General features: G+C 42.2%; 1 protein-coding gene across 1 annotated transcript in view; it reads left to right on the forward strand.

The window, feature by feature from the left end:
- The window catches only part of LOC101169346, a 101,808-nt gene that overhangs the window by 51,358 nt on the left and 31,909 nt on the right, over nt 1-18,541 (forward strand). The window contains exon 2 of the mRNA XM_011473278.3: nt 13,706-13,810. Within this exon, the coding sequence (XP_011471580.1) occupies nt 13,706-13,810 (105 nt within the window). The remainder of the gene's footprint in view (nt 1-13,705; nt 13,811-18,541) is intronic.

Below are 18,541 nucleotides of genomic sequence, written 5' to 3' on the forward strand. Positions count from 1 at the left end.
CCTGTGTGTGTGTCTTTGGTCCTGTGTGTGATGTCTTGTATGTGTCTCTGGTCCTGTGTGTGTCTCTGGTGCTGTGTGTGTTTCTAGTCCTGTGTGTGTCTCTAGTTCTGTGTGTGTCTCTAGTCCTGTGTGTGTCTCTGGTCCTGTGTGTGTCTCTAGTCCTGTGTGTGTCTTTGGTCCTGTGTCTGTCTCTTGTCCTGTGTGTGTCTCTGGTTCTGACTGTGATGTCCTGTGTGTGGCTTTGGTCGTATGTTTGTCTCTGGTCCTGTGTGTGTGTTTCTGGTCCTGTGTGTGTTTTTAGTCCTGTGTGTGTCTGTAGTCCTGTGTGTGATGTCCTGTGTGTGTCTCTGGTCCTGTGTGTGTCTTTGGTCCTGTGTGTGTCTCTGGTGCTGTGTGTGTTTCTAGTCCTGTGTGTGTCTCTAGTCCTGTGTGTGTCTCTGGTCCTGTGTGTGTCTCTAGTCCTGTGCGTGTCTCTGTTCCTGTGTGTGTCTCTAGTCCTGTGTGTGTCTTTGGTCCTGTGTCTGTCTCTAGTCCTGTCTGTGATGTCCTGTGTGTGTCTCTGGTTCTGACTGTGATGTCCTGTGTGTGTGGCTTTGGTCGTATGTGTGTCTCTGGGCCTGTGTGTGTTTTTAGTCCTGTGTGTGTCTGTAGTCCTGTGTGTGATGTCCTGTGTGTGTGTCTTTGGTCCTGTGTGTGTCTCTGGTCCTGTCTGTGTCCTTGGTCCTGTGTGTGTCTCTAGTCCTGTGTGTTTCTTCGGTCCTGTGTGTGTCTCTGGTCCTGTGTGTGTCTCTGGTCCTGTGTGTGTCTCTGGTCCTGTGTGTGTCTCTGGTCCTGTGTGTGTCTCTGGTCCTGTCTGTGTCCTTGGTCCTGTGTGTGTCTCTAGTCCTGTGTGTTTCTTCGGTCCTGTGTGTGTCTCTGGTCCTGTGTGTGTCTCTGGTCCTGTGTGTGTCTTTGGTCCTGTGTGTTTCTCTGGTCCTGTGTGTGTCTCTAGTCCTGTGTGTGTCTTTGGTCCTGTGTCTGTCTCTAGTCCTGTCTGTTATGTCCTGTGTGTGTCTCTGGTTCTGACTGTGATGTCCTGTGTGTGTGGCTTTGGTCGTATGTGTGTCTCTGGGCCTGTGTGTGTTTTTAGTCCTGTGTGTGTCTGTAGTCCTGTGTGTGATGTCCTGTGTGTGTGTCTTTGGTCCTGTGTGTGTCTCTGGTCCTGTCTGTGTCCTTGGTCCTGTGTGTGTCTCTAGTCCTGTGTGTTTCTTCGGTCCTGTGTGTGTCTCTGGTCCTGTGTGTGTCTCTGGTCCTGTGTGTGTCTGTGGTCCTGTGTGTGTCTCTGGTCCTGTCTGTGTCCTTGGTCCTGTGTGTGTCTCTAGTCCTGTGTGTTTCTTCGGTCCTGTGTGTGTCTCTGGTCCTGTGTGTGTCTCTGGTCCTGTGTGTGTCTCTGGTCCTGTGTGTGTGTCTCTAGTCCTGTGTGTGTCTCTGGTCCTGTGTGTGTGTCTCTAGTCCTGTGTGTGTCTTTGGTCCTGTGTGTTTCTCTGGTCCTGTGTGTGTCTCTAGTCCTGTGTGTGTGTCTTTGTGAAATGTATCAGAGGGATTTGATCATTTAAAAACTTGTTATTGTGAAAATCATGTTTACGTCTCATAAAACATTAAAAACTAAATTACAGAACTCATCACTGGGATTACTCCAGAAATATTTAGCATTTTTATAATTTTGTGCAACACAAACACTAAAAATCCTCCAAAATCCTCAATACTTTCATAAACAAATGATCTATTGTTTATTTATGGTCTGAAAAAGTGCAGGTTTTTTCCAGCCTGCATTACCTGCTGTCTTTATTTATACGTTACTGTCACCAGTAAACAACAGTAAAGATAAATGTATATGGAAAAAATACAGACAAGTATTAAAAATGTCCGCAATAGTTGGTGAAGAATGACATTAGAATGAGCTGAGTCATCTAAGCCACCCCATGATCCAGGTCTCTGTGCACCGTTTTACCTCGCAACCTGCACCCACTACTCCCCCCTTCTCCTCTTCACACACACACACCTCTTTCTCAAAGGCGGGGGCGCCGATTCGTAAGTTTCAGGCCGTTCCATACTGTGCCATATATTTCACAATAGCAGAACTTAAGTGCATCAATTACTAATATCAAGCACTGAATCACCACCTTCTACTGTCCAGGCAAGAACTGTTGCGCCCGAGTCTTAATCCACTGTCCAAGGGGTGTCCAAATCCAGGCCTCAAGGTCCGGCAACCTGCTGGTTTTCCAGAAACCCTTTTTCATCTGCCGTTGATTACCTGGATCAGGTGTGTTTAGCCAATAAGAAGCTTCAACGGCAAGTTGATTGTAAAACATGTAGGACGCCGGCCCTTGAGGCCTTGAATTGGACACCCCTGCGACTATCCTCATAGTAGCGGCCACACTTAACATGTCTGAATCTGCTCCCCGTGTCCCATGCAAAGCCCAACCCCGGCCTGTTGAAAATAACATTCACATAAGTTAACGGACAATCATATCTGTCTGTTTATTTGGAACACCCCCACCAGCAGCCAAACAGCATTAATCTCACTTCTGCTCACAGCTCCCTCACTTATGGTGAGCGATTTATCACAACCAAGATTCCCCGCTTCCAATGAGTCTTAGAAGCTGAAGGCGGGGCTAACCCCCAGATCGCCACAATATATTGATTTGCTATATAAGCAGTGCTATTTTTGGAGCATTCTCGTTAAATGATATTTACCCTTCCAATCATTTTTTACATTCCCACTTTTACTGGGATAGTGATCTTTGTGTCTTTTGTGGAAATAATGTAGAAACTGTGGAACATCTTTTCTTTGAATGTTTTCATGTAAAAGAGCTTTGGTCTTTTTTTCATAATTGACTCAAATCCAAAAATATCATCATTAACCCTTTAAATTGGAATACAATTAAAATTTGATTACAATTAATTGATAAAAATCTGGAATTTCTGATAAATGTACTGATTGTAATTTCAAAGCATTTTATTCATACTTGTAAATTCTTAAAGGTGAAACCTCACATCAATGGATTACTCAACCGTCTCAACCTATTCTCTAAATCTTTACATTACATGAATCACAAGAATGTCCAGACATTGTGTAATTTATTTGATCTATTTAAACTTTTGTAATAGACCTTTATTTTTATTGATTATTTTTTTAAGTTATATTTTTTTTTGTCTACCTTTATCTCAGAATTGATATTGTTGTCATTGAGAAACATGCCGTGATTGTTTGTTGAATATTTGCTTAAATAAAAAAATAATAATTTGGGGGTGCATTCCCTGCGGGCGCCACAAGGGTTCTCCGCCCGCTGGCACAGGGTTGGTGACCCCTGCATTAGACGGTGCTCTGAACCTTTTTTCTTCAATCATTTGTGATCTTCACTGGTGTCCATGGATTACATGAAGTGGGGTCATCTAAGATAGCACAAGGGTTAAATACCTGAACAATTGGTGTGTTTGAGATCAACCAGCGCCTGCATGGATCTACAGGGAGACCAGGCAGCTGCAGGCGGGGAAAGACGCCTGAGATGAAGGCGAACACTGAGCTGCAGTGAGACTGAAGGAGAACTGGAAGTTGGTGTTGTCCTTAACATTCCATTGAATTTTAATATGCCTCTCCCACTGCTATTATATATTTTACATAAATTTTAACGTTTTGTAATGTATGTAGCCTATTTTTTTATCAATATGAATTTTAATTTTATTGTCTATTACTTGCATTCTTCTTCTCTGTCCTTTTTATTGATATTTCGAATTGTTCTTTTTAGCGTTTAAGGTAGAAAAATGTTCACATCTGGTCGTGGAAAACAGATGACAAATAGCCGCTGGGCAGATACTCATTGTGGTGATGCTTTCAATGTGCACTGTCCTTGGGAAAAACAAATAAAAGTTTACTTCTAAGGGGAATAATAAAACACAGAACCACAGATGATTATTGATGCATTATGACTTCCTTTTGTTGCATAAATGCAAATGTTTGCCTGATGTTTAGCATTAAAACCAAAATGATTATCTGTAGGAAACATGAAAGAAATAAAAGTTTCAAGTAAAATAATCTCTAATGATAAAATAATTTCAGTAATGCTGATTTCAGTGACCACAACCACTTACCGGTATATAAATATTTTTTCATCAGTGATTCACAGTTGATGATGCTGTCCAAGAGTTATTTTCCCCTACCGGGCTAATGCAGGACTGCAAGTCTGGTTCATTTGTCACATAAAAAAGTTTTGTTATTTATTTATTAGATCTTTATTTCTCATTTTTTTTACATCAAAACGATACAAAAAATATTACATTTCTATACTGAAAAGGAACAGAAAAAAATAAAAAAAACTTACGTTATCTGTTTCCATCATTTAATTCTTTAAAAAAATGAATGAAAATCTTAAGTGATAAAAAAGATTCTTAACAAAAGAGCATGCAAACATTTTATTCTTCCTCTTTTGGCTTTTCCCATCAAGGGTTGCCACAGCGAACAAGTTGCATGGTAAACTTGGCAATGCCGGATGCCCTTCCTGACGCAACCTTCTCAAAGCAACTGGGGCTGGGACCGGCACAGAGGTGGGGAGGGGGACAGGGAGCAGCCTGGAGTTGAACCCTGGTTTCACAGACGGAAGGCGCCGCAAACCAGCACGAGCTAAACCAGCTCCCTCCAGCATGCAAACATTTGATTAAAATATTAAATAACAACAAAAGTTGTCAAGCCTTCTTATGACACTACACATTAAAGCATTTTTTGACATACAAAGCATTATTGTTTGCAAAGTTATGGTAAAATAATGGCCTGCAAAAAATTCTATGTAAAGAGCCGAGAGTCAAGATTCGAAAGAGCTGATTCTTGTCCAAGAGTCGAGTCGAATAGTTGGCTCTTGAGAAAGAATCGGAGTGACCATAACTAACACCCACACATACACTTTAAAAACCCTTAAAGCAGTGAAAAAAGGAGAACTTAAGATCCCCAGACAAGATCTAAAACACAACACCACAAAGCACAGCAAAATGAGCAAACAAGAAAAACCTCATGGAGAAGCTCCACCCACTAGCAGCCAAGACTGAACTCCTTCATAACTAGGAAAGAACAATATAAAATACAGTGAACAATGTCCCAACCATGGTGTGTGTGTGTGTCACAACAGCACCACTCTAAAGAAATCAAATAAATCTAAAGCTGAACTCAGGGAGGCCTCTAACCCAGCTCCGCCGCCCTACTCAAGGCCCCGCCAACCGTACTAGTCATTTCCAGAGTTTACGTCCTGCTGTGATTGCTCGCGCTTGTTATATAGTCAATGCTAGCATCCCGCCCATTGACAGTAGATGGGCAGACCTAGATCCTTACAGCAGCAGCTGGGCCATATTTTATGGGTGGTGGAAATGTCTAATTCACCTGTGGCCAACAAAAACCTGATTAGGGGTATTAGCCATTTCAAAGAGTTATAATGACCTGAAGCAACAAGTGATTTTGTGTTTGTGTTGGCTGAGGATAGTGTGAGCAAATGCTAGAAATTACCAGTGGATCACATTGAAACATGTCAACACGTACACAATACCACTACAGTTCACACGGACATACTTATGCATACGAACAAACAAATGTCCAACATATTATTCTATTACGGATACTAATACTGCAAAGATGGGCTAACAACTGTGATCAGGTGAGTGCTTGTGTTCTGGTGTGGTGGATAATGAAATGTAAAAAGAGGAGTAGTGCCCAGCCACCCCCACACTAAGCCCCCCTCTGAAACAGAAGTGGCAGCAAAGGTAAAATGACTGGCTAGAATTGTAGAGAAAAAACTGAATAGAAAACAAGTGATTGACACGGCTGATACAAAGCACCAAACTCCCCGTTTTTATACAGTACTGGTACAGACATGGCATCTGGTTTCGGTACCCATCTCCATGTGAGGTGGGAGCCAGTGGGCACCACATGCTGTTATTGAGGCATCTGATTGGTCAGTTTATGACTTAAATAACTTGTGAATAAGAAAAAATGTAATGAAAACAAAAATAAGATTATCAAGAAGACGTTACGACAACTGCACCAGATCAAGAATGGTTATTCTGACCAATAGAATGACCAAGTAACAGCTGTTTATTTCTCTATAGAAGTTTATGGGATTTTGGCTTCTTGGAGCCAGCAGGTACTTCCTGTTTGGAATGCCATGGGGAGATGGATCATTTAGTTCAGTTTTAACAAACAGTCAATGCTTGATAAACGCTTTGCGGAAACTTCTCCTCTACTACTCGACACACACCTTTAAGCCATGATACAGAACGTCACATTACTTGTGGAACTAGTTCTCTGGAGGATATTACTCAACTTTGGATCACCCTGTTTCCTAGTCTCCCCAGAGGATGAACCTAAAACCTACATTTACCTCATGCTGTAAGCATGGACTCATTTTCTCCAGCCATATCAGTTTTCCCCTCATTAATTCCATTTTGTGTTTTAGACAGCCTCAACGTGGAGCGGCAGCAGTTTTCTTTGGACAGTGCATAGTTTTTTTATTTCATTATTAAAGATCTTGTATTACTTCCTCCTGTGTTTGGACTGTTTTGGTTTGGGTTGTATGGAATCTCTAGGCACAACCTCAGACTAGACGTGTCTGGTTTGGGGACCCACAGGACGTCATCCCTACTTTTTGCAGATGATGCTGTCCTGTTGGCCTCGTGAAGCCAAACTCAGATAGTTTGTATCCTGGGTGTGGGTGGAGAGCTCCTGTCAGAGGTGAGTAGGTAAGAAGATTGATTATCTTAGGGTCCTGTTGACGAGTTCGGGAAAAATGGACCAGTGTCTGCTATCCCAGTCCATTTTTACTTACCAAAATGGAATTGGTGTAGCTTAATCAAGTCAAGTGTTACTATCCTCATGTAAATATACGAGCAACATGCACTCTTTCCTCAGCTGCAGCTTTTTTGTCCCAGCAGAAAAGGGGTGACTCTCCTGTGTTTACTATGAAAACAGGTAACAAAGAAGCTAATGAAGTTGTTTAAATTAGGTGCTAATTTTACACTTTAAAGCAGCTTGAGTCTAGGACAGACCTGTCAGTGGGTTAATTATCGGTGAAAGCACTTGTGCAGACACTGCAGTAAACTGGAATTATCCCCAGAAAAAGGGCTAAAGTGGGGCAGCGACATCCTCCTCCCCCGCACTCATGAAAACTTTTAATCTCACTTTTCATTTTGCTTTTTGCAGCCAAACAAGATTTTTAAAGATGGAATTCAGTTGTGGGGGATGGGGGGCAAGGGTAGTCGTTACTTGAAGGTTCTATCCACATTTTACTGCCCAACCCAGCTTCACAAACGTTTCTCTGCGCTTGCTGGTTGCGGTTGGTCATTAATGTTAAGATGGTACAAGCTCGGAGAGCGCAGAGCCCTCGGGGAGAGCGGGGCGGCCAGATCTGCGGGAGAGAAAGTCATTTACAAGAGCAGGAAAGATTCAGAGCTATCCAACAAAAGATCAAATTAGCTCCAGCTCAGTTTCTGCAGAAAGATCACATTTCAGAGCGTCAAAAGGATCCCAAAAAGTAGACTATTTTATGCTTTTCTGTCTTTCCTTGCTGTAGTGAAGCAGCAGAGATGCAATTAAAAGACTTAAAATTGGCTTTGTATTTTTCCTGCTGGAACTCAGAAAACCCCTCCGAAATGATGAAACACTTTTGGATTTTCACATTGGTAGCTTCAAATATAAGGATATAGTTGGTTTCACATTATTTTTCACACATTTACTTTTAGCAGGACTTTATTTAACATATTCTTTAATCAAATTTTAAACTTGTGCATCACGTCATGCATCATTAACAAATCTGAGACCACCAAAACAGAACAGGAACAATTCATTTTTTAAGGATTTGAAGGAAGCTTAAAGGAAATTTGATGGGATGATCCTGCAAGATGTCTGCAAAAGTGTTGAAAACATTGCCAATCTGTTTTCCCCACACTTAAATGTGCACTATATGGCGTTTCAGGGCTGCCATTAATTGAACGCTGGACTTTCTTACCTTGCTCTCCAACTCAACGTTTTAATCCACGTTACATCAATATTCTCAATCTCAATATTTAGCTCATCCACATCGTGTAGGGAGACCTGATCCTCATCTTGCAGATACAGCGAGCTTAACATGGAAGAAATCTCCCCAGCCGAATTAGACCGCCGTGTAACAAAAGGACCTGCAGTAAAATCAGGATCCAAAGCAGAAACCACACATGGAGAAAACTGACGTCATCTAACGTCACCCTCTTTCGGTTTTATTTGCACCTTAGACATGTAGGGCCCTTGGTAGGGGGGTCTGCTTGGACATCACTGCCAGCAAGCAGCAGATGTCCTCCCAGCACCCTACCCGCCAATTTTAACCACACTTAGACATTTAGGGCCCCTTGGAGGGGAGGGTGAGGGGACATCACTATGACTAATCAGGAGATGTCCCCTCAGAGCCCTACCCGCCAATTTTAACTGCACCCCCTTAGTACACAAACCCTTTACTCCTCAAAATATACATTCAAACGTAAACACACACACATGCACACACACACCCTCACAAATACCCACACACGCACACACATTTTACAAGGAACCATCTGCCCCCTACCCCATCCCTGGTGGGGGATACAGGGCCCTTGGCAACGGGGGCCGTGTCCCCTGGGTGCCGGTTTCCTGGGCCCGGCGGCGCTCTCTCCGCTCGGGGAGGGTGTTCACATTACACCTGAGCCGGGGGTGTCCGTGTCCCTGTGGGGTGGGTTCTGATCCTTGCCCCTGAGCGCTGGGCCCCGCCAAATTTCCAACTGTGGCCGAGCCTGGTCGGGCCATGTTTAAACCCCACTCGTGGGCCCCCCTTTTCCCCGGGGTGCTCCCCTCCTGGGCGGGGGCGGCTGGCCCCTGCCTTGCTCCTCCCTGGACCAACCATGGGCCAGGTGGGTGGCTGCCTGGAGTGCGGAGCGGGTCTCCCTTGGGGGGTCCTGGCTCGTACCTGGGGTTGGGGCATGCTCAGAACTCCTGGGTGGTGATGGGGTGCTCGTCTGGGGCCGTGGGCACCCTTGTCTGGTGGGGCCCTGCGTTGGGCTCTCCCGGCGCGGCGGGGGGGCTGCTCTCCTGGTTGGGCTGGGGCGGCGCTCTCTTTTCCCCTTCCTGCCTTCCTGCTCTCTGGCTCTGGGGGCCTCGCGGCGGTCCTGCTGGCCCTGGCCTGGATGGCGGATTTTTTTGTAATATTAATTTTTTATTTACAAAGTCACCGTCTCTCTTGGCGTCCTCCACCCTCCAGTGAAAGCAATAGATCCAAGCGACTCGCGGGACGTGGAAGTTCCGTCCATAGGATGAACGTACGCGGCTTCCCGGCTCTGTTCACCGTTGTTGATTGGGTTTTCTGTCATTCCATGCATGTGGAGGTCTCACCCAATTCCAGAAATAAATCCCCGAACATTCCACCGACACGGTTGGACTTCTCTCCGACGTCACGGTAATCCTCGGCATGTACGGATCCTGCGGCTGTCAACTCCCGTGTCTCTCTCATTTACCCCCCTTTTCCTCGTATTAATTAGTTTTTCACCTGGGCCACAGGAAGTCCCCCAGGTAGCCATATTTGTAGTCAAGAGTCTCCTGATAATGTAGTTACCGTACCCTGCTATCCATTTAACATAAACTCCATAGAAATAAACATATAGACAGGACCATATTACCCAGGGTTAACCAAGGAAAGTCAATACTGATTTTTCTCTTTTCTTTTCAGTAAATAGACAACTCCAAACATATATTTACATATGTGGCAATGCTACAATAGTGAAGACCTGAACTAAAAGGCATTCCAGTCAGCAAAGAATAATTGCAAACAAAAGCAATAAATATCTTCCTTACAAAACTTCTAAAATACCGTGTACCTTATAAGTTGCCCCACCAAATCATTGAGTATACAATTAGATGGCAGCAATTCTGTTTGATCCAAAAATGAAACATGAAAACTGATTAAAAAAATACACATCTGAAAAAATTAACATATTTTTGAACAACAGGAAAATAAAAGGACAAAAATGTAGTTCTAAAACCGTAAAAAGTTGCAGCTCATTTATCAAGGAAAATGACCAGGATCTCATACTGTAATAATTGTTAATATTGATGTTCTTCTCTGAAGAATATCTTACATCCAGATCTTTTGGCCATGTTGTCTCTGCAGCTGAAGAGCTGCAAGTTGCCCCAGCAAAGGAGGATTAGAGCCAGTTAGATGATGGTGATGATGGAAGTTATAGTCTGGTTCTAGCATATTGGGGTTCTGCCCTTTGCCACAAATCTGCCCCATAGCTGGACAAAGACAGGAAAAATGGATGCATATCAAATCTAACAGTGACTTCCCCATATCAATAGGACAATGCACTATTTTTGTTGAAAAAAAAATTGAATTTCCTAAAAGAAGCTTCAGATGGATTCACTTTGGCTGTCCTAACAAGCCTCATTTAGTGGACGTGGAAAGCCATCTTCAGCGGCTAATGCAAGCCTGTGACATCTTTAATGACATAATGCAAACCAATGGTGCCCCTGATTAAATAATGCAAATGTAATGTTGGTTCTGTAATAGAATAATGCCTCATAAATTTGTTGGTTAATGGGATTACAGAAGCTGCAGTAATTAGGAGTCAGAGGACCTCTTACTAATTGGGGTAGGCAGAGGAGGCACAGTCTGACCTGGAGCTGTGAAGCGTCTCAGTAAGACGGACGGACGGACAGACCTCCACTGAAGGTCACGGACAACTTTTAGGGACAATCAATCTTGGGCCAAAGGAGAAGTTTCATGTTTCTGAATGGAACTTAAAGCACTGTGCTTTAAACTTTAAATCTGGCTCACACAAATATCTACAGTTAACTTTGTTCCACAGCAAGCACAAGTTGCCAAAAGTGAGCACGGATCCAACAAGCTCACCTGTTTGTGAAGTACAGCTCTCTGCTTTCAAAAGCTGCTAATGCTCTGGGCGGGCCTTGGTACAGAACTCATTTCTTTATATTTGAAATTGTCTTTGTCTGTTTGTTTAGTTTTGTCCTCGCTGTTTTTACGCTTTAGCACTGTTTCTTCGAAGTAATAAATGTTGCTGTATGATTTTAAAACAACAAAAGCTTCAAACAAACAAAAACAATCACATTTGGGGATTCCTACACAGAAAAAACAAAGATTACATTAAAAACGATAAGATTCAAGTTAGAAACAAAATGAGAAATAAAAAGAAAACAACTGTCTTTGTCACTGTGAGAGCTCTGAAAACTATTATGAGCTGTTTTCACACCGTGCCTTTTTGCATAAACTTTGGTGTGGATTTGATTTGCATGGGTTGCAGTTTTAGGGTCCAAACCCCAGCAGGAAATATGGAGTCATCTGCAGAAGTGGTGTGTCAGAAATGCCTATAATCTGTTTTCAACTCAAATTCAGAATATGAAGAAAGCTTTGGTTTTCTGAAATCTCACCCCTGTGGAGCAAATGTTGCCGATATTGCCCCCCCTCCATACTATCTCAGGTGGATGTGGACACAGCTGCTCTCACCTGGGCAGGTGCTGATGAATTGTTTCAAGATAAATGACAGAAATTCTTCATAGCTGTGGTTTTTTTAAACAGGAATATAGTAGTGAGTACCAAAGCGTCCCTACAAGCCCCATTTAGTGGACGTGGAAAGCGGGAAATGGACCCTTTGGTAGCTAAAGTGAATCCATTTGAAGCTACTTTTAGGAATCTGCTGCAAGTCAAAGTCTTAAGAAACCTGAAGGTGAGAAAAACTAAATTGGAGAAATTTTGAACTACTTTTAGTTTTCTGTGGTTTGTGCTTTTTTCATTTGGTCATATTTCAGTCAGTGGTATTACTCCTCTTATTTATGTAATTTATTTGCTATTGTTTTTGTATTTTTATGGTGAAAATGATTATTTCAGCGTATATATATTATATATATAATCTATTTGCTGAAATATCTTTGGTTTCCTTGTAAAAGCCTTCATCCTTTAACCCTTGTGTGGTGTTCATATTGTTGTTTGGTGTTCGTGGGTCTGGTGGACCCGTTGCATGTTGTGGTTTTTAATGCCTCACAATCAAACACTTTGATGTTAAAATACTCCACAGATGTTTACCTCATCCAATTACAAGCAGTATATTTGGTTAATATTTGCCCTTTACCTTTGTTAGATCACATTCATTACTCATTATTTAAAACGTGATAAAGAAAATCGATTAAAATCAAGATATGAGTGGAAACAAATTTTCAAGTGAAGCAAGGTTTTTCAAAACTACTGACTTTTATTTATTTGAACACAGAAACTGAACCCATTCAGCTGCACAACACAAGCTGAACACATAGAGTAAACCTATTAGTCAAGACAACACATCAGCCCCATTGAACACATGGCCTTCTAGCCACTAGCCTATACAACACATGGTCCTGGCTGCTGACGGCCTGGTCCTGTGGCTGGGTGCTGATGGCTTCGTTTTGGAACTGGCTGATGCTCAATCTGAATGGTAAATTGCGTATACTTATATAGCGCCTTTCTTCCAACAAGGACAAAGCGCTTTACAGTCACAGACCCATTCACCCACTCACACACACATTCACTCACACATTCACACACACGTGGCGGCTCCGCTGCCAAACACAGGCGCCTGCCTACCACCAGAGGCAAGGTGGGGTTCAGTGTCTTGCCCAAGGACACTTCGACTCAGGGGTGTGCAAGGCGGGAATTGAACCTGCAATCTTACGATCATGGGCCGACCGCCCTACCGCTGCTCCACGGCCGCCCCAATCTAATCATCTTCTTCAGAGTCACTGTCAGACTCTGAATTTTCAGAAATGTGATCCTCAAATTCTGAAACCTCCTCTTCTGAATCGTCTCCCTCTACATCATCATCAAAAACGTCTCTCTTCTAAAATCAAGTCTGCGCAGAAAGTCTTTTGGCCATTTTGATCAGTTGTGATAAGAAACCACACTGGCAAAGCTATATTTAACGTGTCCCGCCTCCACTTTGTAGCAGATAAAGAGCGAGATATCAAAGATTCCCGCAAGAAAGTCAAATGGTCAAATGTGCGGGAGAACGAGAGCAAACAGAGTTGATGCTTGAATTATTCTAACAATGTTGCAACCTTGTGCGGGAACCGCAGGTGCAGAAACAGAACTCACATTTACAGTGAATCTTTCTCTCTCTGCCACTCTCTCTCTCTCTTTCTCACTGGTCACACACACACACACACACACACACACACACACACACAGCAGGCCCAGACAGGTGGAGGACAGAGTGTAGGTACATAAAACATCAATTTCCACACTTGTATTAGCCCCGGGTCCAGTGGACCCGAACATCTTATATGTAATAGAAATGTGTTGGGGGGGTATACGGTGCATGGTCATTAAAAATGTATTCTGATATATGTTTTTCACAGAAAATGAGCCAAGGCCAGTGAGTCTGAGTTTGAAGAATTAATTAATTGTATCATTTTTCTTTTGATAAAAAATGAAAACGGGTCCCACAGACCCGAACACCACATAAGGGTTAAGATAGAAGCAGAAGAAAAGCGTCCTTTAGCTTCCTAGGTTCCTCAACAGTTCATCTTTGGGCAAAAGGAGCTCATTGGGAGAGAGACGTCCTGTTTGTGATAGAAGTGGGACATAAATGGTTACATTTCATGCAGAGCTGCTCCTTCAACCTCCTTTCTTCCCTTATGCAGGAGGAGACAGACTCCAGCTTCTACTGTGAGCTCTGCAATAAGCAGTACATGCGACAGCAGCAGTTCGACAACCACATCAACTCCTACGACCACCACCACAAACAGGTAAGTGAGCGCGAAAGCTCATGGCTGCGGGGCGTGGCGTCCTCCAGCCACAGAAATGCCAAAAACTTGCATCCTAAAGGGAAATGCAGTTCCTAAGAAAAAAACAAAAAATTACTTTGACGATTAAATATTAATTTAGGTCAGTTCAAACAGTCGGAAACAGCTAAATAGAACTAGACTCGGGGTGTTTGGGGGGGGGGGGGGGGGGGGGGTCACAAACACTTTGTACTGTAATATGTGTACACTTTGTATACACATTACGACTTGTTACGATTTAAGAGCACTGCTGGACAAAATATTATCCTGGCAAATGAGTTTCAAGTAACCGCAGCATGAGGAGCATTCACAGTTATGGTTTTAATGAAAACGTGCACCTGCACATGCACTATTCCAATGTGATCCATAAAAAAACACTTTCTGTCCTTATATGGGGCCCTGTTAGGGTTCAGTGTTATGCAGACAGTTGCTAATATTCTGTCAGAAAACTGTCAGCCAATGGAAAACAAACAACAACCATCCCCCCCATCACACACACACATGCACACACACCCACACACACATTCAACAATGCTCGTCTTCACCGGGAGTTAGACATTCATATGCTGAAAGATCCTTCAGTGAAATTTTTACCTCAAGGTTGACAGTTGTTAAAACAAAGGAAACCTCCTATAGGTCACATGAGCATCTTAGAGGATATTCAGACTGTAAAAGTCCGTTGGTGAAGATTGAGTCCGCTTAATTTGGTCTGGATCGAGTTCTGAACCTTACACTTTGTCTGTATTCACACTTCCAACTACTGAACCGTTCTGCTTTAGGCCAAAGCTTGTACAAAAAAAAACACCTCACTAAAGACCTTTTCAGTCATTGGGCAGGAATTACAAGGGTGGGGCAAAGCAACGAAAGAAACAAAATGGAAGTTCCAGGCTTTGCAATCCTTGTTGGGATGGTTCACTTATTCAAACTTTATATTTCGCTGACCCCCTTGGAACGCGTGAACAAATGTCAGGTACAACACTTTATACTTTGATACGGTGGAGTACGGAGCCCGTGTCCTGACATGGAAAAAATAAAATATATTTTGTTCCCACAAGCTAATATCTTGTTCCCACAATATAATATTCCGTTCCCACGAATTAATTAATTTGTGCAAACGAAATAATTATTTACGTCATAAGTCATTCATAAACACGGATTGCTGCTTCACCTACCGGACTCAGCTCCCAGCTTCATAAACACGGATGTGAGCGATAGTTGGATTTACAGCAGATACTTTCACATTTCTGTGTGTGTGTCTCATTACATTGCATGGAAAACAAGGAGGATGTTAAGAGATCAGATTTATTTATTTTAAAAAACGTAACAAAAGCAGTCACTTTACATCCGAAGGGTAGTAGGCTACATGCTACGTATCTTTTTTTTTTAAACTTCATTATTCAAAACAAAAAGAATAAATATACATGACAAGAACATTAGTCATAACAATAAGAATGCCAGGGGATGGTAACATGTATTACAAAGTAAATTAAGAAAGCCGCAAGCGGCGTTGTATGGCCCGTAGACGCAACCCCCCTTCCACGCCCAACTCTAAGCACCACCGCCGCCCTCACCACCATCACCGCCCACCTTTGATCAAGGCTAGTCAAAGCTGCATTTGCTAATTATGCTAACCATGCTAATTATGCTAATGTGGCTAAAAGTGCTGGCAATGCGATCAGCATCATCAACTCTCTAAGAAAAACACATTGTTTAAGATGCTAATTATGCTAACTATGCTAGTTATGCTAACATAGCTAAAAGTGCTAGCTTAGCGATCAACATCATCAACTGACTCAGAAAAAAACATTGCTCCATTGGTGAGAGCTATATGTCACAAGTTGATAAATAATCCCACATTTTTCAAAATGGCGGCTTTTCTGTTGATTTTATGTCCATAGCAACCATTCTATGTTTTAGTTGCCTCGTGATGATGTCCATATCCAGTGTTTTTCATTATGTCCATTTCCTGACATGAATGCATGCATTCAAATTTCACAGTATTGCATTGAAAACCATAGGAGCTATAACAGTTTGCCAATTTGCTAGCTTGCCACGTGCATGCCATGCACAACTTCTTTTGTCCAGAGTAGCTGGCCGTCGATGCCCGAAAAGTTAGGAGACGATTGTTGAAAATTCCAACGTTGAGTTTTCGTTTGTATCTGGTGCTAATGGTGCTTTTTTGAGAAAATTACAGATGGCGGCCTTTTCCCAAGGTCAAAGGTCAACGACACTTCTGTGGTGTTTGTAGACTGGAGCTGGCAGCAAGTGTGTGCAATTGCGTGAAAATCGTTCAAACAAAAGTGTCGTTTTCCTATATCGTAGGAAAACACAAAAATCGCCAATTCTCAGAGTTCGCCATAAAATGGCCGCCAGGCCGTAGGTCGTGTGGCCATCCCGTAATGATTTCAAAACTTCTTTGGGATATCCCCGACACGTGTGTTTGGGTTTCCGCAACTGCATTTCAAAGTACATTTTGTTCGGCCCCATGCGTGATTTTCGGCCCATTCATTTTTTGACTGGATCGTTTGCCGTGATGTCATCGTCTTCGGAGGGGTGATGTTGACTTTGTGGAAAATTCATTTGCAATTTATCCCAGGTGTGTGCACGTTTTGGTGACGTTTCGAGCATGCGGCGGGGGTCACATTCTCGCTAAAATGCAGCGACGTCGTTCCAACTGCGAAAACAATATGGTCCTTGCAGTCAGTGACTGCTGCTGCGGGCCATAATTACAGAAACAGATTACTATGCATTGAAAATGTTCAAAGACAGACAGTTTTCATAAATATGTATGGCTTTTTTGTTTAAGCTATTAGAAATAGTGTGCAAATAAGATTCTAATTCTTTAATTATTACAGGGAAAAATTGTTGTGATAAAGAAAATTTTGATTTGTGAATATGAAACCTACTAAATATTAAATGCTACGTAGCTATCATTTGTCCTATTGTCTATGAACGCATCACGGTTACAGGGCCACGGTGGTTGGTCTAGATGCATTATGGGATATGTGTGATGAATGATGGGATACATAGCATCTAGCCTTCGGATGTTAATAAATAGACAATAATAAATTGATCATTCTTGTTTTTATTTCCCCCCTCTTGAACGAATGTGGGTCAGAAAGCGGCTTTTGTAGCAGGACGGAGACCGTACCGGGATGTGAATTAACCCTGACATGAAAACGTGATTAACAATGCTTTTGTGCTTTTTAAAATAAATAAATCTGATCTCTAAACATCATCAATGTCTTCAATGCAGTGTAATGAGTCACACACAGACAGAAATGTGAAGGTATCTGCTGTAAATTCAATTATTGCTCACATCCATGTTTATGAATGCCTTATAACGTGAATGACAGGTTAATGATAGGCTAGGTAGCATGTCCTACTAGCCTTTGGATGTAAAGTGACTGCTAACGAGTATGTTAATAAAAGAAAAGTCCTGAATGTTATTATTCCTATTCGGCCCTAAACCACAATATCCCATACCACATGCCCGAATGCTGGCATGACAAGCAAAAGAGTTCTGCGACGGAGCTAGTAGGAGCTATGTACAGAGAATCGCTGCGGTATGGCAAAGCACAAAGCTTGGGCATCCTAAATCTTATGATTTTTTTTTAAAATATTCCTTGAGACAATAATAAATCGATCATTCTTGTTTTTCTTTTTCCCCTCTTGAACGAATGTGGGTCACATAGACATGGAAGTTAGTGCTGAAAGCGGCTTTTGCGGCAGGATGGAGAGCATATCTGTTTTTATGAATGACTTATGACGTGAATAATTATTTCGTTCGCACAAATTAATTATTTTGTAGGAACAGAATATTAATTTGTGGGAACAAGATATTAATTTGTGCGAACGAGATATGTTTTATTTTTTCCATGTCAGGCATGCTGCAGGGTAGTTACTGAGAAAACGACAGCTAAGACAGTACGCTGAGAAGTGTTTATTACATATAGAATGTCAGGAAAACAGTGGATCATGTTAAATATATTATTTTAACTAGCCTGTATTCATCCGACCACACTTCCATGAGTTGCTGTATCTCATCGTCAAGGTTACTACCTTTGTACTCTGTTTACATTCCGTCCAGTTGGGAGCTCAGCCCAATTAGAAATGAACTGAAACCACTTTAAAGGATGGATCAGAGAGCGGTTCCTGGTCCCAGACCGGGGCCCGCTTGGATGTACAGTGATCCCTCGTTTATCAGGGGAGTTGCATTCCAAAAATAACACGCGAAAAGTGAAATCCGTGAAGTAGTCAGCTTTATTTTTTTTAAACTCTTTTTAAACTATTGAATGAAACCAAAAATCAAAACCTGTTTTAAAGCCCAAAATTTGTTTAAAACAATAGTTTTACTATAGTGATACAAGGTTGGAAACATTGTCACTCGCGTATTTCACAGTCCCAGCTGTTCCTCTCCGTCTTGACTCCACTCCGCTGTAGCGTCTGTTTCTACTGAAGGCGCAGGAGTCTTTCTCCGAGAGAACATTGTTATGGGTACCGTAGTTGTTGACGCTCTTTCTTTTTCTGAGCAAGAAGATTTTTATAAACGGATATGCCACCTTCGATTTATATTTGAGAACTGCAATGAACGACTCATCAAAGGATCACATGTTGTGCCTATGGAGTCCTATACTGTTCATAATTAAATACATAAATATTTAATTAAATAAATAAATATGGCCTCATGCAAAT

This window comes from Oryzias latipes, chromosome 15 (assembly GCF_002234675.1).
Source record: "Oryzias latipes chromosome 15, ASM223467v1".
NCBI classification, from domain to species: domain Eukaryota; kingdom Metazoa; phylum Chordata; class Actinopteri; order Beloniformes; family Adrianichthyidae; genus Oryzias; species Oryzias latipes.